This window comes from Dermochelys coriacea, chromosome 4, assembly GCF_009764565.3.
Source record: "Dermochelys coriacea isolate rDerCor1 chromosome 4, rDerCor1.pri.v4, whole genome shotgun sequence".
Classification (NCBI taxonomy): Eukaryota; Metazoa; Chordata; order Testudines; family Dermochelyidae; genus Dermochelys; species Dermochelys coriacea.
Genome location: NC_050071.1, coordinates 46,292,350 through 46,315,616, shown reverse-complemented (window position 1 = coordinate 46,315,616; position 23,267 = coordinate 46,292,350). Strand labels below are relative to the sequence as shown.

At 40.6% G+C, this 23,267-nt stretch overlaps 1 protein-coding gene across 12 annotated transcripts in view; it reads left to right on the top strand.

The window, feature by feature from the left end:
* The window catches only part of SCLT1 (sodium channel and clathrin linker 1), a 128,300-nt gene that overhangs the window by 8,708 nt on the left and 96,325 nt on the right, over window positions 1–23,267 (top strand). For 11 of the 12 annotated variants that reach the window (XR_006280947.1, XM_038398134.2, XM_038398136.2 and 8 more), the window contains exons 5-10: window positions 3,743–3,815; window positions 4,762–4,817; window positions 13,086–13,221; window positions 14,513–14,635; window positions 15,559–15,624; window positions 19,639–19,709. Coding sequence is in view for 11 of the 12 variants with exons in the window: in XM_038398134.2 (XP_038254062.1) it covers window positions 3,743–3,815; window positions 4,762–4,817; window positions 13,086–13,221; window positions 14,513–14,635; window positions 15,559–15,624; window positions 19,639–19,709 (525 nt within the window). In the remaining variant the exon portion in view is untranslated. The remainder of the gene's footprint in view (window positions 1–3,742; window positions 3,816–4,761; window positions 4,818–13,085; window positions 13,222–14,512; window positions 14,636–15,558; window positions 15,625–19,638; window positions 19,710–23,267) is intronic. The other variant, XM_043513511.1, reaches the window with a different exon arrangement.

Sequence of the window (23,267 nt, the reverse complement as noted above, 5' to 3'; positions counted from 1 at the left end):
CAGTGCTTAACTACGGTTACAATTAGGAAGTTTTTACTCATGTCTAACCTAAGTCTCCCTTGATGCAATTTAAGCCCATTACTTTGTGTCCTGTCCTCAGTAGTTAAGGAGAACAATTTATCACCCTTCTCTTTATAAACACCTTTTATATACTTGAAGACTTATGTCCCCGCTCACTCTTCCTTTAGACTAAGCAAACCCATCTTTCAGCCTTTTCTGGTAGGTCATGTTTTCTAGACCTTTATTTTTGTTGCTCTGTCTAGGACTTCCTCCAGTTAGTCCACATCTCTCCTAAAGTATGGCTCCCAGAACTGGACTCAGTAATCCTGTTGAAGCCTTATCAGTGCTGAGCAGAGTGGAAGAATTACTACTTGTCTTGGTTACAAGACTCTTACTAATACATCCCAAAACTGGTTGTTTTTTTTTGTTTTTTGTTTTAACAGTATTATCTTGTTGACTCATTGAGTTTGTGATCCCCTGTAATCTCTGGTCCTCTTCTGCAGTACTCCTTATTAAGTAGTCATTTCCCATTAGTGTAAAGGTGCATCATTAGTACTTCACTTCAAGATTGCAATAGAAATCACATTGAGTCTGTTAGGGTTGCACCTGAATGAAAACAGCAAACAAAATTGAGTTAATAAAACTTGCCTCACTGGTGTTTATGGATACTTCTCATTTGCTTAATTGCAGACATTCAGGCAACCATGTTTTTATATACAAAAACGTTTACTTAAAGCTAACATATCCAGAATATATATTTACAAGAATGTTCACACCAGAAGTTGTTTCTTGGTCATTTTGGAAAGCTCTAGGGTAATTACTTAGGCTGAATCAAACAAATACAACTCTTCTTGGATAATTTGTAAACAAAGAAGATGGGAGTGGAGAAAAGGGATCCCTGTTTATAAAGCCTAGGTCATCCAAAGAGGGAACAGAAGCAAAAAAATCACATAACTTAAGTGATAGTTCACATGGCTCAAATAGTGAATGCTTATATCCACCAGTTTCTGAATGATAGGAAAAAATGGTTTATGTAGCGTATTTGCTGAACAGTTTTGACTAATGAAAGTGTTGCATGATTTTTGTTCATTTCGTGCTCAATATAGTCCTTATGATTATCACAATGGTCTATGCACTTTTAGCTGTTTGCTATTACATTTACTGTTAATACATGTAGACAGGTTTTTTCCATTTTCCAAAATGGAGTTCAGGCAAAGGATAACTCAGACTCCATATTGGGGAAGCTTCTTTACGGAACTTTGGCAGGAAAGAAGCTAACGGACATTTGGAATTAGTTCCAATTTACCTCAGAATTTTGGCATGTGAGTCTTTAAAAATTAAATTAGTCTGAGCACCCTTTGCTCGGGGGATGTCCGTTTATAGAGACAGTCAGGGTGCACCTCCGGACCAGGCAATTGGTTCAAGGTTATTAGCAGCCGTATTGAAATTAAAGACTGTTAACATCAAATCACTTACCTTCAACATCGTGGTGTTTGAGTTCCAACATCTGACCTTTGGAACCAGTTACCAGGATCCTGAGGACTATCACCTTCGGTCCCACGATTTCAGCTTCCAGATCCCTGGAGCCCTTTGATCACCTGTGAAGACAAGTGCATCTTAACCTCATTCCTGCAGGTTGAGAAAACCTAGAGCAGTGGTTTTGAAACGTTTTTTCTGATGACCCAGTTGAAGAAAATTGTTGATGCCCGCAACCCAATGGAGCTGGGGATGAGAGGTTTGGGGAGGGGGGCTCAAGACTGGGGCAGAGGGTTGGGGTGCAATGTGAAGGGCTGCAGGGTTTGGGAGGGGGCTCTGGACTGGGGCAGGGGATGGGGATGTGGGGGTGAGTGGACGGGCTCGGGGATGAGAGGTTTGGGGTGTTGGAGGGGGCTCTGTGTTGGGGGGCTCAGGGCTGGGGCACGGGATTGGGATGTGGGCTTACCTCAGGCAGCTTCTCATCAGCAGCACAGTGGGGGTACTAAGGCAGGCTTCCTTCCTGTCCTGGCACCGCTGACCATGCTTCACCCTGGAAGCAGCTTGCAGCACAACCGGCTCCTAGGCTGAGGCACGCAAGCAGCTCTGCACAGCTCTTGCCCACAGGCACCGCCCCCCGCTCCCTGTTCTCATTGTTACTGCTCTTAAATAAATCTGTTTAGGAAAAATCCTCTCTCCATCTCTTTTGTCCACTATACCACACAAGGGAGGTGGGAGGTACACCAGCTTCTATCTAATCCCAGTTCATAGATCTGGAGGGGTGAAAAGATCCTGCTGCTGAAACCAGAATTGTAGCTGGCCTATTTACTTTGAGTTTCAGGTTAACAAAAATATGTGTAAAAATTCCAGCCTGTTCACAAAGTGTGATCTTATGTTTAAGGCAGTTGACTGGAACTTGGGAGTTACAAGTTCACTACCTAGCTCTGTCACTGACATCCTGTGTCACTTTGGGCAAATTGCTTAATAGTTCATGTCTCAGTTCCTGTCTGTAATATGGGGAGAAGAAAGGGTAGGTTGTCTGTCTAGTTTATAAAAAGTTTGGGGCAGGTATTTGTACAGTGAATAACACTAGAGGGCTTCAGTCTCCATTGGGGTCTCTAGCACTGCTTTGTCTGAAAAGAAGAAAAAGTAAAATAGGTTATTTAGGAGAATTAGTATCAATTAGAATCGTAGGACTGGAAGGGACCTTGAGACGTCTTCTAATCCAGTCCCCTGCACTCAAGGCAGGATTAAATATTGTCTAGAGCAGTGGTTCCCAAACTTGTTCTACCGCTTGTGTGGGGGAAAGCCCCTGGCAGGCTGGGCTGGTTTGTTTACCTGCTGCATCCGCAGGTTTGACTGACTGCGGCTCCCAGTGGCTGCAGTTCACTGCTCCAGGCCAGTGGGAGCCTCTGGAAGCGGTGGCCAGTACGTCCCTTGGCCCACACCGCTTCCAGCGGCTCCCATTGGCCTGAAGCAGTGAACCGCGGCCACTGGGAGCTGCGATCGGCCGAACCTGCGGACATGGCAGGTAAACAAACTGGCCTGGCCTGCTAGGGGCTTTCCCTGCACAAGCGGCGGAACAAGTTTGGGAACCACTGGTCTAGACCGTGCCTGACAAGTGTTTAACCTGCTCTTAAAAATCTCTAATGACAGAGATTCCACAACCTCCCATAGGCAATTTATAGAAGGATCTCTGTAGATGTGACTTCATATAGACAACAGGGCAAACTGAGTAGTGATTTTTAAACAGTAGATCAAATTGGTCAGTAAGCAAGTATGAAAAACTTGAACTGTTGGAGTAGAAAGAACTATAGTAGGAAAAAACTATTAGGAAGAAAAATAATGTGTGAATGAAAGTGCATTATTTTACACCCTCCTTATAGTTGATGTTCCGGCTTTGTTTCTTGCACATACAAGAGTACAGTTTATGGTCTGTTAAATCTTAATTTTTTCCCTTTTCTAGTGTTTCACAATATAATGTTGCATTATTACTTTTGCAGTTAAAGTAGCTTAATTTTGACAGGCGAAAACTAAGTTTTGCAAATGCACTTAAACTTTGCATTACATTTTTCTTCAAGTTGATGTGCATACTTTAAAAGTAATAACCAAAGGTTGTTCATTTGACTAATATTATAGTTCCATCGGGAAGTAGAGAAACACTTTTTTTGGCTCAGGTTGAATAGTAGTTAAGGGCATTTCTGTAAAATCAGGTAATTACCAGAACGCTGCTGTAACTATAATTATCTTATGCATTTTTCACTTTTAGCTTACTGTCCCCTCTAATTTCTGAGTATGATAAACATCTGGAGGAAATGAGTGAACAGCTGCAGTATTATCAGGTATGAATCATACCACCAGAAAGGTTGGTTTGTATTTATTAAGAAAAAACGTGCAATTCAATATTTAAAGTTTTATCTCTCTCCATTTAAAAATTAGGATATAAAATTGTAACTGCCAATATTAAGAGGAACTAAGTCAATACAAGGTGGGACTGTAAATCTTAAAAATGAAGTGTTTGCTTCAATATTAAGCACCAACATTCTTGTAATCTGAAGATAAAGTAGACCAGAAACTAGTTTATAGCTTTGTACATGGTGTGCTCAAATTACAACCTTCTAGAATTACCTTAATTTTAGAGCACAGTGGCTGCCATCAGTAGTAATATTTCAGTCCTCTAGTACTAATAGCTTACTGCATAATTTCCACGGAAGGAAACTGTTTTGTACTACCTTTTGAAGTTTTACTAGGATACTGCCTTTTTTGAAGGGAGAGGTGGATTTTTATTAAAAGAAATTGAGTATGCCCAACCTGCTCAATATATTTCTATGCTCTTGAAAATGGCATTGAGAGACTAAATATGCCAGTTTACATATTCCTAATGTGGCAGCAGGTAGGAGTGGCAAGAATCCTATTTAGTGAAATATTAGCTTGTGTTCTTAAACTGAGTTCATTACACAGGAACACCTACATTAAACTCTAAAAACCAAATTTAGTGATGACTTTGCTGCTGCTGTGCGTAGCTGTTCACTTGTAACACTATACAATGTTTGTAACATTTATGTAAGGTGATTTATTATATTATAAAACTTGTATATGATCTACCCATTAATTCTCTTGAAAAAATAATCACTTTTACACAATTGTCCATCTTTAAATATAGCTAGTCAGAAAGAAAAGTTAAGTTTTTGAAAGTTAAAGGAATGGTATTTCAGTGTGTGACTTTACTGCTTAAAGGTCCTGTGATTTAAATGTGAAATTTCACTGTCAAATTTTACTCTCTCTCAGGCACAGATGGGCGAGATGAGACTAAAACTTGAACAAGTCACCAAGGAAAATGAAAGGTAAATTTAATTAATATATTACTAAAAACGTTTCTAGGGACCTGGAGATAAACCTCTGAACCTTTGTACCGTGGCCAAAATTTTCATACTTGCATGTTTAAACTTAGGCTCTTAGGTGTTGAAATGTGTGTTAAGGCATCCAGGTTTGGAAATTTGGGCTATGTATATACATAATAAACGAGGAATAAAACACATTTGGTGGTTTAGAAGTCAGTGTATACATTTGTGTATTTTCAAGTGTGCATTTTTTTAAAATATGCACATGTTAAAGCATTTGTGATGTTCGTAATTGAGAATAGACTCCAGACTGGATTAACTTTTTCCTGCTTCTCTATAGCAGGTTGTCTCTTCCTGGATCTCTGCTTCCAGTGTACTCTGGCTTCTGCGATTCTACATTTGTTCCTATCCTGTCACTCCTCCACACACCTTTTGACACTATTTTTTACACTGTTAATGTTCCCAAAAATACAGATGCAGTCTTGCGAATATAATAGTATAGTATTTGCTATCCATTAAAGTCAGAGACTACTCATGAAAGTAAGAACTGTACACAGCGTTGCCATGATCAGCATTATGTACCTTAATTTTCACTATTTATCCTCCTATTTTTGACTTCTTGTGCTAACACTACATTAATTCGGACCCAAAAATCTGCCATCTGCTAATTCTTGTGGTGTCTTACCAGGTGAATGAGGGGGAAATCTACCATGGGCGCAGATTCTGGGTGATGACCAGCTCCAAGTTGAACCTTCAGTCTCACTGTATATGGTGCCTTCCCTGCTCCCAGCTCTCTTACAAAACATACTCTATTTCAACCTCCCAGCAGCAAAAGATAGGAGTTCACTTCAGAGCTCTATTAAAGCCTTTCTTGATTAGTCAGCAGTTGTAGTCACTGAGCCACATTAACAAAATTTAAGTGGGTGACATCATATTCAACCAAGATGCTTAAATCAGAAAATTAATATATTCAGTGCTCATATTAAGAGAAATGTTGGTGTTGAGAAAAATGTTTAGCTGGCATCCCAGCTAGACCCTCTGTCATGTCCACTTTATTACCTTTGTAATTTATAATAAATGTAGAATGTACTTTTCAAGAGTGATATGCTTTACATAAAAATACATGTTCAGTTCATTTCTCTTGGTGGACATATACACCAATGTATTGAACTTTCAACATTCTTATGTTAGCGTGCAAGTGTCTTCTGATATCTGTTGATTGCTAATAAACTAATAAGACTGAAAATCAGAGATGATAGACCAGCAGAAAGTGTTTGTGGTGATCTAAGAAAATCACTGTGGTATATGCTCTCTCAATAACCATTGCTGTGCTGTAAAGTAATTCAGTTAAGTTCATGTGATCTCTTATTACATAAATGTAAGCTATTTTCAGTGTGACAGGTGTGCAAAGTGAGAGATAATTAAGCATGTAGTTTATTACATGACAGATTTTCTCCACTTCAGTTGTAGAATTTACATTTATTTTCCCAAGTATGCATGTTATATGCAAATTATTCTGTTGACTATCAGATATTAAAACACATCTGGCCTTCAAAATATACTATCACTTTAAATGGTGACATTCTTAACAGCTATGAAGGAACTCAGATCAGAGAGCAAAGAGACAAGGAAATCCAAGAGGTAGCTGGGAGGGGAGCGGGGCCCTGCAGGAGAGGCCTAGTGCAAATTGAAACGAATGAATAAATTATTTACACAAGCCTCTGTTTGACTTAGCATGTAGCAATCACTGACATTCCTGCTGATTTTGGTGTAAAAACAGTATTTGCTATGTGAAGTAGTCATATGTTTTGTTGAGAAGTGGTTATATTTAATGTGTATGCATACATACAGTTAAAAGGCAAGTTAACTTGTAATATAGTTAAGTATTTTCAAATACTGCAACTAGCCCTGGGACTCCTTGCCAATTTTTGTAGTTTAAAAAAAAAAAAAGACAAAGTATGTTTCTCTCTCCTGTTGCTGTGTGAGAGGCCCACATATAGAAGAGGAGTAGACTAAACTATGCAGTTTAACTGTAAATTTTCAAAAAAAAGAAAAGGAGTACTTGTGGCACCTTAGAGACTAACCAATTTATTTGAGCAAAGCTTTCGTGAGCTACAGCTCACTTCATCGGATGCATTCGGTGGAAGATACAGTGGGGAGATATATATACACACACAGAGAACATGAAACAATGGGTTTTATCATACACACTGTAAGGAGAGTGATCACTTAAGATGAGCTATTACCAGCAGGAAGGAGGGGGGGAAAGGAGGAAAACCTTTTGTGATGATGATCAAGGTGGGCCATTTCCAGCAGTTAACAAGAAGGTCTGAGGAACAGTAGGGGGTGGGGTGGGGGTGGAGAAATAACATGGGGAAATAGTTTTACTTTATGTAATGACTCATCCACTCCCAGTCTCTATTCAAGCCTAAATTAATTGTATCCAGTTTGCAGATTAATTGCAATTCAGCAGTCTCTCGCTGGAGTCTGTTTTTGAAGTTTTTTTTTGTTGAAAGAAAGCCATTCTCAGATCTGTAATCGTGTGACTGGAGAGATTGAAGTGTTCTCCGACTGGTTTTTGAATGTTATAATTCTTGATGTCTGATTTGTGTCCATTTATTCTTTCAGGCTTTTTAATCTTTTGCATATGTAGATCTTTTTCTGTAACCTTTTATACTAATCTTGGGTACTGCTTGTAACAGTAAATACAAGTGAAACATAACTGGGATTTGAGTTGACTGTGTCCCTGTATGTCTTAATTCTTCAAAAGAAAGGAGCCAGGGTTACTTATGATTATCAGAGTAACATTGAAAACCTACCCTTTGTAAGTGAGCAGTACAATAAAGATACTGTGTAACTGAAATCTAGTCTTAAAGTATTTATACTACTACTTTATGAAGCTTTTTCTGTCTGTGTAGGCAGACAACTGCCATTAATGACAATGGAAATTATGCTAATGTATTAATAATCATTTAGCACTTATCAAAATACTGTTCAAATGGAAAATAGTCTAAAACTTTCAGTTAATTTTAAAGCATTTGCAGAAATATTCAGGTATCAGGATTCTTTAACAGGACTTAAAAAAATCTATTCATTCAGAGCAAGAATTTTTGTGTTAGTGCCATTTGCATCTGCAGAACCTTCAATTGTAAAAAAAACATTTCTGGCTCTTATGGTTGTATCTGCATATCACTCTTGATTAATCTCTACTCTGATGGCAGCATGGGAGGGAAGCTTTAACTGCTTCAATGGAGGTGGACTAGACCTAATTGATTTGGGGTGGGGAGCAGCATTAATTGGAGGCCCAGAGTACAACCAGCTGTAATCTGGAGTCTTTAGACTCAAAAAAGGAGGGATTCCCAAACTAAGAGATTGAATGGGTCCAATTCAGGGCACCTGTGTATTTGGGTAAGCTCAGTCCTTCAGCAAACAGATTTGGATGAACTTTTCAAGGCCTGTTAACTGGTTTGACAGACACCTCTTAAGATATAAGATAAATTTTATATGTATGCAGTTGAATGTCTATCATTGGGGACAATGTATACGTTCAAATCAGCAGCACTGCTATGAGTACCCGCATGGCCCCACGGTATCCCAACATTTTTATGACCGACTTAGAACAACGCTTCCTCAGCTTTTGTCCCCTAATGCCCCTACTCTACTTGCGCTACATTGATGACATCATCATCTGGACCCATGGAAAAGAAGCCCTTGAGGAGTTCCACCATGATTTCAACAATTTCCATTCCACCATCAACCTCAGCCTGGACTAGTCCACACAAGAGATCCACTTCCTGGACACTATGGTGCTAATAAGCCATGGTCACATAAACACCACCCTATATCGGAAACCTACTGACCGCTATGCCTACCTACATGCCTCCAGCTTTCATCCAGACCACACGACACGACATGATCCATTGTCTACAGCCAAGCTCTGCAATACAACCGCATTTGCTCCAACCCTCAGAGACAAACACCTACAAGATCTCTATCAAGCATTCTTACAACTACAGTACCCACCTGCTGAAGTGAAGAAACAGATTGACAGAGCCAGAAGAGTACCCAGAAATCACCTACTACAGGGAGAGGCCCAACAAAGAAAATAACAGAATGCCACTAGCCATCACCTTCAGCCCCCAACTAAAACCTCTCCAACGCATTATCAAGGATCTACAACCTATCCTGAAGGACAAACCAGCACTCACAGATCTTGGGAGACAGGCCAGTCCTTGCTCACAGACAGCCCCCAACCTGAAGCAAATACTCACCAGCAACCACACAACACCACCACTAACCCATGAACCTATCCTTGCAACAAAGCCCGTTGCCAACTCTGTCTACATATCTATTCAGGGGACACCATCAAAGGGCCTAATCACATCAGCCACACAATCAGAGGGTCGTTCACCTGCACATTTACCAAGGTGATATGCCATCATGTGCCAGCAATGCCCCTCTACCATGTACATTGGCCAAACCAGACAGTCTCTACATAAAAGAATAAATGGACACTGGGGAAGGAACCTTGACACTCTGAACTCTAGGGTACAGATGTGGGGACCTGCATGAAAAACCCCCTAAGCTTATTTTTACCAGCTTAGGTTAAACCTTCCCCAAGGTACAAACTATTTTACCTTTTTGTCCCTGGGCTTTATTGCTGCCACCACCAAGCGTCTAACAAATATAACCAGGAAAGAGCCCACTTGGAAACATCTTTCTCCCCAAAATCCCCCCAAGCCCTACACCCCCTTTCCTGGGAAAGGCTTGATAAAAATCCTCACCGATTTGCATGGCTGAACACAGACCCAAACCCTTGGATCTTAAGAACAATGAAAAAGCAATCAGGTTCTTAAAAGAAGAATTTTAATTGAAGAAAAAATAAAAGAATCACCTCTGTAAAATCAGGATGGTAAATACCTTACAGGGTAATCAGATTCAAAACATAGAGAATCCCTCTAGGCAAAACCTTAAGTTACAAAAAGACACAAAAACAGGAATATCTATTCCATTCAACACAACCTATTTTATCAGCCATTTAAACAAAAAAGAATCTAATGCATATCTAACCAGATTGCTTATTAACCCTTTACAGGAGTTCTGACCTGCATTCCTGCTCTGCTCCCGGCAAAAGCAACACACAGACAGAGAGAACCCTTTGTTTTCCCCCTCCTCTCCCCCCCCCCAGCTTTGAAAGTATCTTGTCTCCTGGTCATTTTGGCCAGGTGCCAGCGAGGTTATCTTTAGCTTCTTAACCCTTTACAGGTGAAAGGGTTTTTCCTGTGGCCAGGAGGGATTTAAAGGTGGTTAGCCTTCCCTTTATTTTTATGACAGACAAATTAGATGTCAAGAATTATAACATTCAAAAACCAGTCGGAGAATACCTTCAATCTCTTTGGTCACTCAATGACAGACCTAAAAGTGGCAATTCTTCAGCAAAAAAAAAAACTTCAAAAAGAGACTCCAACAAGAGACTGCTGAATTGGAATTAATTTGCAAACTGGACACCATTACGTTAGGCTTGAATAAAGACTGGGAGTGGATGTGTCATTACACAAAGTAAAACTATTTCCCCATGTTTATTTCCCTCCTACTGTTCCTCACATATTCTTGTGAACTGCTGGAAATGGCCCACCTTGATTATCACTACAAAAGGTTTTTTTTTTTCCTCTCCTGCTGGTAATAGCTCACCTTACTGATCACTCTTGTTACAGTAGGTATAGTAACACCCATTGTTTCATGTTCTGTGTATATAAATCTCCCTACTGTGTTTTCCACTGCATACATCCGATCAAGTGAGCTGTAGCTCACGAAAGCTTATGCTCAAATAAATGTTACTCTAAGGTGCCACAAGTACTCAGTTTCTTTTTGCGGATACAGACTAAGACGGCTGCTACTTTGAAACCTATCATTCCAGCATATCTGGGCTGAAGAGGGGATTACAAATTTAAGGCCAAATCCTGCTGCTCTTAATAATGCTAATAATCCTAATAGACATGAATAAGGACTGTGGTATCTGTTTACTATACAGTTGATCAGGAGTTTAAGTAGCACTTACATATCTTTCGTCAATGTGCAGAAAATAGTACTGTAGCACGGGGAGGCCTAGAATGGGCTAGCTGCCCCAAGTACAAACCTGCCCAGACCCTGTGGGTATGTACATGGGGCAGCTAGCCCATGTTTCCGCTACCCATATTACCATGGCTATATTACTACTTTTTGCATTCTTGATTTTTCACCCTCTCCATAGATGCAGATGGGGGTGCACATTTGTATCTTTCTGCATCAGTTGCTGCACACTACATGGCATTCATTTTCTCGTGGGTGGCAGAAACTGTCAGTCATTGTCTTCCTTGAACTGTTCCATCAATAGAGGAGAGCCTTATGTCACAATCAGTGATTCACAGCAGCCCGGCAAATCACTGCATCCCGAGACACCCCAGCCATGGTAATTCTCCTATCCTTATCTACCTAGCCAATGCTACCCACTTTTGGGGGTTTTGTGGCTGACTAAGGCCATCAGGCAAAGCAGGTGGATGTGGATGCCTTGAAGGGAACTGAAGTTGCACAAAGCTGGCACTCTGAGTGAGTCTCTCAGAGAGTTGACTTTTCCTCAGTAAGGTCTTCTCTCAAACATACCCACACTTACACCAATACACAAACTAATCAATCTATTTATCTTACAGGCAAGCAAGGAAGGAGGATTTATTTTAGTTTTTAAATGCTTGGGAGGTGCTTGATAGTGCAGTGAGGGGACTACCACCTCAGTTCTTCTTGGCAGTTACAAAGGCTGCCACTCTGAAACAGCGTGGGACAATTTACGTGAGGGAGATTATTTAGTAGGAAAAGCCACCACAAGATAATGCTCCAGAACACTGCCTTAGCATTTGGAAAAAAGCAAGAGTCAAAAATGTTATAATTTTAGAAGTTAGAAGTTTCATATGAAATTGATCTATGATTTTGATCATTCTGTAATGTCCAAACTTTAGTTTAAAAATAAAGTTGCTAGTTGTCTCAACTGCAGTCACTCTGGTACCTTGCAGTCACTCAAGTAATCTTTGGAGAGCAGAAATCATGTTCATTTCAATGACAAACTCAAAGATCTACCTCTAGCCTTGCAGAGCTCCACTCTTCTCCATTGGATAACAATTTATTTTTTTTAAGCATATGCTATGATTTAAAAGCACATCCATCTCGCTTTCACCCAGAGCAATTCTGATCCCTTGACTAAATATACAGTTACTGCAAAAATTATGTTTACTGAAGATATGAAGGCCATAGAGTTTTTTCCTTGATGTTTTAGGCAAAAATAATCAAAACTTAAGTTGTAAAACTCCTAGAAAAGCACCTGAAACTTTGAGTTTAATTTAGTTCTTGCCCCTTTCCCCCCCCCCCCAGTCTTCAGCTAACTTAAAAGTGTCTCTACGTGCATGCACTTTCATGGAGGAAGAAGTTGGATAAGAGGCAGCAACATATGTGCTAGTATTCATGAGGAATGGGGTTAAAATGGAGACTCAGATTAGATCCTTAATACCACTGTTTTTCTACAATGTTAGTCTCAATGAGAGGCAAAATTTATTTTTAGAAGCTGGCGTATATGCACAACAAAAATGCTTGCAAAGCCTTAGACTTTATTTTTAATAGCTGAACTTTAGGATGAAATAACCTTAGGACTTCTGTACATGGGTCTTTAGTTTGCACCAGAGAGGTGTAAGATTTAGTCCATGTTCCACACTAGCATGTCATTCACCGACTGGCTTGTGTGGACCTGCTGTTGCGCACTAAGAATTCCCTGGGGCACATCAGTGTAGGCCCATTTCAAACATTATGTCAATACGTATTAGGGAACTTTTAGTGCATACCATCAGCATGTATGTGGGCTAGTTAGTCACGACTAAAAATGTATACCCCTCTGGTGTGGACTAATGCACCAATTAGACAAGCCTTTAGTATTGAATGAGTTTCTTCTGGAGAGGAAAGTAAGGGTCTTGTATGAATTTGTTACCTCTTTGAGAAGAGTAAACAATTTATGATTTCTAACCTAATTTATAGTGAAATGCATGCATTTTAAATTAGTCTTAATTTTTATAATACACAAAGATAATTACACTAATTCGAAATATCAATTACATTTAGAAGTGCACTGAAAATAACTTGTTTTAAAGATTTAGTTGTAATCAATTTTACATTAATTGTACTTATGCTACGCCAAATGTTTTTTTTAAATATTGTTGAAAAAAGCAATGGTTTATTAAATTATTTGTGTCACAGGCTGCATGAGGAATTGAAAGAGGCTGTTGAGAAGCAGCTGGAGGCCCTTCCTTCTGGCATTCTCTTGGGGAGTGATATGTTTGCAGATGAAGAAATAGTAAGAAACCTTCAAGATCAGTTACAACTAGCCAATCAAGTGAGTGATTTTAAAACACAGCTGCTACTTTATTTCTTTGGCTAATTCCTTTGCACGTTGGGGAAAACATCTCCATCAGTTGGTAAGTGATCCCTCTTCATAACCATCTTTTTTGGATTAGGAATATGAAAATACTCTTTACTGATTGTTTTGGGGAGGGGGTAACCACAACTCCAAACTCTTTCAGACTGGTAATCAAAAGTATCAGTTTTTAGAACTCAGAAAGTTTGTGTTTTGTACTAATACTTAATTACTTTTTTTTTCCCCAATTCCCGACTAGAGAGGGGAAATAGTGATGAGGCAGGATGGTAAAGCCTTTCTACATCCACTGGTGAATATTTCAAGATGTATTCTCAATCATTTTTGGCAAACACTGGTCAAAAAGATAGTAAATGTGAAATAAGAAAAATTTGCATTGTTTGGAAGGTAGAAAATCAGAATCTAAAGCTAGAAAAGGCTAGATTCTCTAAGATCATTACTATAACAGGCTGATGTCCTATCTCTTGTATACAAAGACCAAATTCTGCTGTTGCACAGGTGCAACTCCTATAATTTCACTCTGTGCTGATCCATGTAATTGAGAGCTTATTTTAACTATTTGAATCAAATAGGCTGGTATTCAAACCTTTGTATATGTTGAATCAGTCTCAGAACTCTTGGTATAAGCCACATGTGGCTTCTAATTTAAACTTCTGAAAAGAGCCATGCTAAAAAAAAAGCCAGAATCTATTTCGTTCAGATCTTTAAAATGACACTCATCTTAAGTCACACTTTCTTGAAACATTTTCACTTCTCTAAAATTGGTGTCTTGTGAATAGTCACAAAATGGGACTTCTGGTTTCAGTAGTAGAACCGTGAATTGTCATTGAATTCATCTATTTAAACAAACAAACACCCCATCTTGAGTCTGCTTTTTGGAGGCTGGGAAGGGAGAGAGAAAGTGCATCAGGAGATCTTGGATGAGATCCATAAAAATATCTAGAGAAATAAAATTCTGACTTCCCAATGAAAACTACATCCCTATCAATACCAACCATAGCACAGTATGACTGTGGGTATGCTTTGGAAAGCAGTGTGTCGCCTACGTTCATTCAGTAAAAAAGATATCTAGTAGTCACTGTATCTTGATGGTGAAAGAATAGAAACGGAAGTCACATTTACAGTACTTATATGAAATTTCTTTAATATAAAGGAAAAGGTCCCCTGTTTTTAAAGTGTTGTACATTAAGATAAACATGTTCTGGTAAGAGAATCTTCTATATAAAATCTTTCTTGTTTTTAAACCTTCTAGGAAAAAGAGCAAGCACTAGAGCTCTGGCAGACAGTATCACAGGAACTAGATCAACTCCGGCGGCAGTACCAGGGACACATGACTGAAGCACAGATTCATGTGGTAGAAAGGCAAAAGCAAAAAGTAATTTTGATTGTATTGTTTCTTTTGTCAAGTCATTGTATTCTGGAGAAATTCCAGGGCTGTAAGTAAGTCAAATTTAAAATGGTATATATCACTAGTTAGCTATCTGCCACCAAGCGTATTATAACAATCATCTAAATATTATTTAATGGTCAGAGGCAATTGTAGATTTCAGGTGCCACTCTTTGTACCATATGGATTAGAACAAAAGTTAAGCTATATTTCATGTGTCCATTGACAATCAGATGGGGCATGCATATTGCAGTAGGTGTGTGTGTATATAAAGAACTACAATGAACTAGAGCAAGAATCAGTCATGTGGTTCTTCAGCACCCTTTAAAAATCAGTTTGGGGTTTTTTTTGTTTTGTTTTGTTTTTCCCCCTAAGGTTCAGTTCATATCCCTGACTGCACTGTTTAATTAGTGGTCTGCGGAATAAATTGCAGCAGGGTGCTATATGTAAGCTACCTGTCAGGAAATCCAAACTCCGCAAAGTGAATATGGGGTAGAAGGCATTGTTCATTTTTTCCCACATAACCTGTGAAAAAACTGCTCTACAGATCCTTTGTGACAAGATTTGCATAGAGGGTGTTCTGGAGTCAGGGGAGTGGTCCAAATGTTTATGCATGTTTTCATCCTGCTAGGTTTGTACCCATTTAGGAGGGAGGCATTATGTGACTGCTTAGAAATTGACCTTAAGGCTTTAGACCCTTTTTTTCCCCAGTAGTAAATCTTTAATGTACCCAAAGATTTACCAGGTCGAATCCCACTAATAATCGAACTAAAATCCAAAAAATTAAATTAACATTGAATGCATATAACATCTAATTTGTTGAAAATGCTTTTAGTTGAACTTAAAATTCCTTTAGGATAATTACAAGCCCTTTATGATGATGATTACAAGCTCTGTATTTCCTATTTTAGAATCAGTTGGCTAGCTTTCAGCAACTGACTGAGCAACTTCATTTAGCCAATGAGAAAACAGAGTTGGTAAGTGATTCCATCTGGACAGTGCATTCATATGTTCAAACTATTAAATTGTTAGTTTATATTCTGGGGGGTATCAGGGTACTGTACTTACCACAGGTGGCACCTACTCCTGGCTGTTCTGGAGATTAACTCTCTTCGGGGTCTGATGTCTCCCCTTGCGGTCTGTCCCCTCCCTGTTCCCTTTCTTTTGCTCTGCGGCCCTCTCTCCCTCCAAGAACTGCAGTTTTCTCTTCATGACTCAGCCCTCCAGCCAGGTTGCTGTGTGGTTTCCCTTTCTGAGGTATAGAGGCTCACTGGACCTGCTGTCAAGGCAATACCAATGCATCAATGGCTGGTAGGAGAATCCAGGCTCACCTGCTACTCCAGGTTCTAGCCCCAAGACCCTACAATGTGCAGTAAAGGTCTGTTCAGTCTTCAACCTGACTGCTCCCTACCCATATCTCTGAGGCTTTCTTCTCTACCCATCTCTCGTCTGAGTATGCCCCTCCATAAGGGGTCTACTCTTTCCCTTGGTTCCTTCCTTTCCTCTCTAATACACAGAGAATGGCTATAGAGTTCTTCACTGCAGCCATTTTTATCAGCTTCCTGGCTTTATGCTAGCCCAGCCCACACCTGCTCTTCTAATGAGGGTTTGCTTCTCCAGCCCAATGCCCTCATGTGCGGCCTATCACTCTAATTGGCCCTTTCGCACCTTCATTAACCCTTTCAGGATTAGTGTGGAGTGAATGTCCCATCACAGGGGATTGCCAATAAAGGAAAACATAAAGACACCAAAAGAGCATCCGATGAAGTGAGCTGTAGCTCACGAAAGTTTATGCTCAGATAAATTTGTTAGTCTCTAAGGTGTCACAAGTACTCCTTTTCTTTTTGCAAATACAGACAAACACGGCTTCTACTCTGAAACCTGTCATAAAGACACCAGACATTACATGTCTAGTAACATGACACATAACATGCTGTCCTTGGATAACGTCATATAATTTACAATCAATTGGACCTTATCATAAATTGTCTTAATTGGTGGGTTTTTTGCTCTTGAAGAATACCTTACTGTATAAACGAGGATGTGTTACTCCCTTCCCCTGTAACTAATCTAGCGAGTAGCCCATCCAGAAACCTTACAGCTCTACATGTAAAGTTGTCTTCTTCCTTCCTTCCTTCCCTCCTTTATCTACCTTATGAAAAGAGCATAGGATTTGTCCTCCGTATAATATGGAGCCTGTGTTATCAATATTCTTTCCTTTCTAAACTTCAGCGTTTGTTTACTACAGATGGAAGTGTTAGGATTAAATCTGGGTTTTTTTTATTTCTGGAGTTAGCTAAACTTTAGTTTGATTTACTTTAAATGTTTTGGCCTTTATGACTTGACCAAGACCACAGATGGAGTCTGTCAGAGTTGGGAGTTGTCCTTTATTCTCAGTCCCATCGGCTATACTGACTTCCGTGCTGCTGACCACTCTTGGCTGCTCAGCAGAGGAGTTTTTTCAGCCACAGACAGCCAGCTGGTAGGAAGCTTGTGGTAGTCTTGTGCAATCCTTGGGTTGCTATGGGGTAAACAATAATTAGTGATCTCTAGGAGAAATTGGTGACAAACTTTCACCCTAGCGTGTAGTTTGCATTATGTTTAATTTGAGTCTTGAAAATGTGAACATCTTCGCAAGGAAAAGGCAAGAAAGTTATTTTGTTTCAAAAGAAAACTAAGTTTGCCCAGCACATTTCTAGGTCTCCCATAATTACAGGTCATATAGGCCAGTTCACCACCACATGTACTAGTGTTTTATAAAGTTTGTCACAGTTGACATTGATGTCCTTTTACAGTCAGTCTTTTTTAGGGTTATTTTTTTGGCTTGTGCTTCTGGGGCTTTGAAACCACCTTTTCCGCTCTTGCATGGTGGCTTCTGCTCCAGTTAGCTTTAGGCCATGTTTTTCAAAAGTGGCTAGCAATTTTGGGTGCCACATTTGAGACACCATAAAGGGGCTTGATTTTCCCACCCCCCAAGGGATTTGTGCTCAACACTTCCTGAAAATTAGACTTCTACAAGGTATCTCAGGTTGTGCATCCCAAACTGCTAGTCATTTTGAAAAACTTGCCTTAGTGCATGGTTGAGCCTTGGCTTTCTGGTTTGTAATTTGGCCTCATGATGATCAGTGGGTTTTTCTCTTTTCCTCACTCTCTGTATTCCCCCATCCCTTTAAGAAAAAGGTGAGATCAAAACCCACAGACGTTGGGAATCAGAAGTAATTGCCAGGAAGGAAATGCAGAGGGTAAATGGTGGGAGGCAGATAGGGAAGAGAGAGAAACAGGAGTATGGGAAAGGAAGTGAATTAAAAGGGAAGAAATAGCAGTGGTTGTAAAGGTGAGCATATGTTCCTACAGAGTCATGTTAAACACAACAGTAAGGTAATAATAGATTATATCTGGGGTTCCAACTGGGTAACTGTCTCCCAGTGGATGGACTCTGTGTCCTGGTAATGCCATATTGAGTTCTTTGGGGCTCCACATGGATTAAAATGTCAGTTTATCTGGTGACAATTACAGGATCAGGGCTTGAAAGTTCAGTTACTACATAAAGGCTATATTCTATCCTAGGTGTTTGTGCAAGCCTCCTATTGATGTCAGTGGGAGTCCCTGTGACGGTTCTTAGGGCATCCAGGACTGAGTCACCTTGTTACGCCTCTGTTTCCAGTGAGAGGGAGACTTGCTGGTGCTTAATTGCTTGTCAGCTCCCTGACACCAATTGCCTGTTAGCTACCCATACAATCTACTGTGGGCTATGCCAGCTCTGACTTTGCCTTGCAGGTTAACAATAGGTATACACAAGCTCCATTTGAAGGATTGTGACCTGTCCATGACTTGTACTGTATACCACTGACTAAATCGTGGGTGCTCTGGGGGGGAGGGGGCTCACAGCCCGGAGGCACCCTGGGTGCTCTGGGGGGGAGGGGGCTCACAGCCCGGAGGCACCCTGGGTGCTCTGGGGGGGAGGGGGCTCACAGCCTGGGGCTGCTGCGTGTGCTCTGGGTGAGCCGTGCGGCAGTGTGTGGCCCAGGACCCTCACCAGTGCTGGAGTGGGAAGTGATGCATGGCCCGGGACCCCGCTGCTGCTGTGGGGGTGAGGGGGTGCGGCGGCCCGGGACCCCGCTGCTGCTGTGGGGGTGAGGGGGTGCGGCGGCCCGGGACCCCGCTGCTGCTGTGGGGGTGAGGGGGTGCGGCGGCCCGGGACCCCCATTGCTGCTGCGGGCAGGGGTGCGGCAGTCCAAGACTGCCTCAGCAGTGGCTGGTGCGGCTGACCCTCGGGCTGCTCAAGCTCCTCAGGCAGCCCCGGAGTCAGCCACGCCCGCTGCTGCAGAAGTCATGGAGGTCCTGGAAAGTCACGAAATCTGTGACCTCCTTGACAGACTCACAGCCTTAGTCCCATTATAGACTGAGGGGGTTAGGTATATTAGTGTGTTTTACCTCCATCCACAGTCCATAATTAAAAATGGGATTTGGCTTTTTCCACAAAATAAGTTTGATACTTTTTAAACTACACTAGTTTAAATATTATAAAATGTCTGTAAACAGAAATCATCTGAAGCTTAAGTAATGTCCATATAATGTTTTGTGGTGCTCAAAAAATTGTTCTATAACTTCAAATAGTTATCTAGTGAAAAATATCTCTGATTTGTGTAGCAAATAGATGGTTTTCTAATTTAATCAAGCCATAATTTAAGAGAAGAACTTAAACGGAGAGTTTGAAATTCTTTAAAGATAGTATTTTCTGTACCTCTAGTCACAGTAGTTACTCTACCTTAACTGGATGCCTGATAAAAGAGTAAGTGCATTAATGAGTAAGCCCACATAAAATAAGCAATAAATTGATTAAAGAGAATAAATGAATAAATCTGCATGCCTGCTTTCATTAGTGAACATACTAAGTGACAGATAAAGGAGACAACATATAACAAGACTTTGCATTTAAATAGCCTTCAACAGAGCAAGGAATATGTTACAACTCTTTCCTCCTTTTACAGACTAACCAACAATTTTTGAAAACAGTAACAGAACAGAATATGGAACTAGAACAGCTACGCAAACAACTGAGGTACAAATCAGAGACCGTTTTAAATATACCGTTCTATCTTATTTTCCTTCTTGACTCATTACTTTATCATTGGACTTGTCTTCATTACAAAGCTGTTACTGATAATTGTCTTTAGCAGTAGTCACAGTTCATCTTTAAATGTAGGTAAGAATAGATTCTGACAGAGTACGTTTTCTGCTGATTGTTAAATCCTGCTCAGTGTATACAGTATACCATAGTGTGTGTGTGTGTGTGTGTGTAATATTTTATCACATAGAAGATCCTACTTCATATATTCACATAATTTACATATTAATTATATCTAGAGTTAAGCAAATTGCTGCTGTTGTCACCCACTGCACCCATTAATACAGTGTGTGTTAAGCTTTAACATAGAGATAATCTTGGGGCTAGCTCTGAACATTTAGAATCGCATCCTCTGAGGTGCTCAATGCTCCCATTCACTTAAGGTGCTGAGCACTCTTTACTCCCATTTAGCAGGATTGAGCCCGAAGGACCAGCCAGATATTTTTATTAGCGTAGCATATTTGCACAAAACCTAGTTGTATGGGAATAAATCACATTGCAACTTTTGGGCTTCATGAAGTAGGAGTATTCAAAATACTCTGAACAACTTTAAAGTTTTATTGTATGACTAGGATAATTCTTGTTTGCTTCATGTACGTCACATACCATAGTGAGGTAAAGAGAATTATGTTTCTTGGGTATTTTGGAATCTAGAAAGGGATGAATCTTAAATTGTTCAGTTTCTTTCAGGGTCTGTTGTTTGAACTCCGTGCTTTGTTCTCACCATCTCTTCCTCCTATTTTTTAAGGGTGTTTTTAAGAATTTCAGGGAAATGATTGGATTTCCATGGACCACCCCACAGATTTATTTAGGCTTGTTCTGTTGTGGTACTGAACAGCCTGTTCGGGGTAGCATCTGAAGAAATATTTATGAGTTTATCTTTTCTGATAAGTCATAGTACTAACATTTTCTTAAGTTATTGGCTTTTTTCCCCCCTAACTTAAAGGCTACATTGCACAATTTTGTTAAATCTCTAGCCCTCTCAGATTATATTTATAAAACGTTGACCGATATGGTGCTGTACATACTATAAAATGAAGGCAGTCCCTGTTAACATTTGTATTTTGTATTATGTTCATCAACAAAACTGTCTCTCTTTTTAAAGAGTTGTTCAGAAACTAACATTATTTCAAAGTTGACCTACAACAGTCTAAAAGCATGAAAATAATCTAAATAGAAACATTTATAAAAATGAAATGTAAATCCTAAGGAAGAGATGAGCTAAACTGTCTGAAGTTGAACTGAGGTTAGGAAACTTGTAATCAAATTAATTTTGGGATAGCCTGGAAAATGGATTAGTGTTGTAGACCCTCTTTTTTTGTAGCAAAACAACTATTTTCAGGATTTTTGTATGGCAAGGACGTCAGAGGTTCAAAGAAGCTTTTAGTTATTGTTGCTGGAGTAGCAAATGCAAAAATAAATACAGCAGCCAATTTATTCCACATCAACCAACTGCATTTCATACCCTTGACCTAAACTATTTGTCATCTATTTGTGGAGGTCAAAATCCTCTTTCCTATTACTTCCAGCTAAAATTGTTATAAGTTGAAAATTCAATCACAATATTATTATTTATATTACTGTAGCAGCTACGGGACCTAGTTATGCACAAGGACCCCAACATTGCACTGTGTGCTATACACAAACAAAACAAAAAGATGGTCCGTACCCCAAGGAGCTTACAATCTAAGTACAAGACAAGAGACAATAGATGGATACAGACAGATAGTAGAGTACAAGGAAACGTTGAGACAGTATTAGTCAGAATGACAAGCAGTGGTCTCAGCACATCAGCAGCCTAACATGACTAAATTTTTTTGTAGGCATCACAGCAAAGGAGAGTTTTAAGGGCAATAATGAGGTAGCGTTGTGGATGTTTATGGGGAGTCCTCCCAAGCATGAGAACATGGGAGGAAGTCTGAAGGTGTGTTGAAAAATTTCCTGATTCTCCTCAAGGAAGTCTTTTGTCAATTACAGTGAAATTGACACGAGCCCTCCAATCCCACTGCTCTGCCTCCTTGTCAACCCTGCCCCCATATCCAGAAGCCAAAAAAGTGCTGTCTGTACCCCCGAGCTGGAGATGGTGGTGGACAAAAGTTTTATTGAATCTATTTTAAATTCAGTGGAATCCTCTGTTCTACCAAATTAGAATTTTCTTCTTCGAGTGATGGTCCCTGTTGTATTCCACTGAGGGTTATGCGCCATATGCCCAAAGTCAGAGCTTTTAGAAGTAGTAGTGCCTGTTGGTCCTCCTATGCATCTTTGATCTGCCTCCTGGCTTCGACCGAGGTGATAAAGGGTGGGGTAGACCAACTACACCCTTGGTTCTGTCTCGCTGCTGTGTGGTCCGAATCAGAGCTTCTGCTGTTCTCCCGTCCATTGTGACACACTTTCAGGCTCTCTAAAAAGACTGTTTTATTCTTGTTTATAGTTGGTATTTTATTGTTTTTGTAGTAGTTCTTACTATTAGTAGTAGTTTTCTTAGGATTTAAGGACTTTCTGGCACTTCTTTGGTGGTTTTCTGCCTCCTCCCAGCACCTCGGTACTGGATTATACTGAAGACACTGGGGTTCAAGATCTGTGCTTCCTGCCCTCGCTTGTTTTCAGTCAGTCATGAGCACCAGTGCCACTTGGGGGAAACTCGCGTCGCATCCAGGTGCAGTATCTGTCTCTCCTTCCCTGACCATACCTGGAAAGTCCAGGTTCTCCACCTCAAGAAACACCTCATCGAGGTCCCCATGACACCGCAGTCAGATCCATGCCAGGGAACGCCCCCATAAATTGGCCTGAGCAATCAAGGAGTGTCTCTCCTACCACAGAGCTCCAGTCTAGTTCCTCCAGTACCAGCGGTACGGATCCGGTGCCGGGGTTTAGCTGTGAGGCTGAGAAGCATGTGCATGACCATGGCAGTGAGTCTTCCTCAATACCTAAGAAAGACACTGCATCCTCCTTGAGTTTCAGCCACAGAAAAGTGACGTGTTCCAGGACCCACAAACACAACAAGAAGTCGCATAAAATATTGGACCTGCCGGTCCTGGTTGCTGAGCCTCATGCCCCCTCTTCCTCAGTACTGCTGAAAGCATGGGAATCATCTGTTCTGAGACAGACTTCTGTCCTCGTTCCGGCTCCGGTTCTGTCTGTGGAACGTGTGCTACATACCAGGAAGACTTGAATCAGCTCCTGGACCTTGTTAACTGTTTGCCCTAGATAAGGTGAGATCCCTGCATCCTCTGCTGCATTTGCCTCCAAAGAGACTCCACTCCCCTGCTTTAGACTTGCTGCCTTCAGGTCATGTTCCTGAGCAGTCCCCTGTGACTCTCTGTGGTGGCGGCTCTGCCATTTGAACAAGGATCTGACTTCTCACCATCGGAAGATTCAGATTGTGCACGTGATCCACTGATGCAATGGCAAGAGTATCTGAAGACTCCACCAGCCCAGTGGCAATATCACCCTTCCCTCAGCACAGGAGCCATTGGTACCTAGCTGCATGGG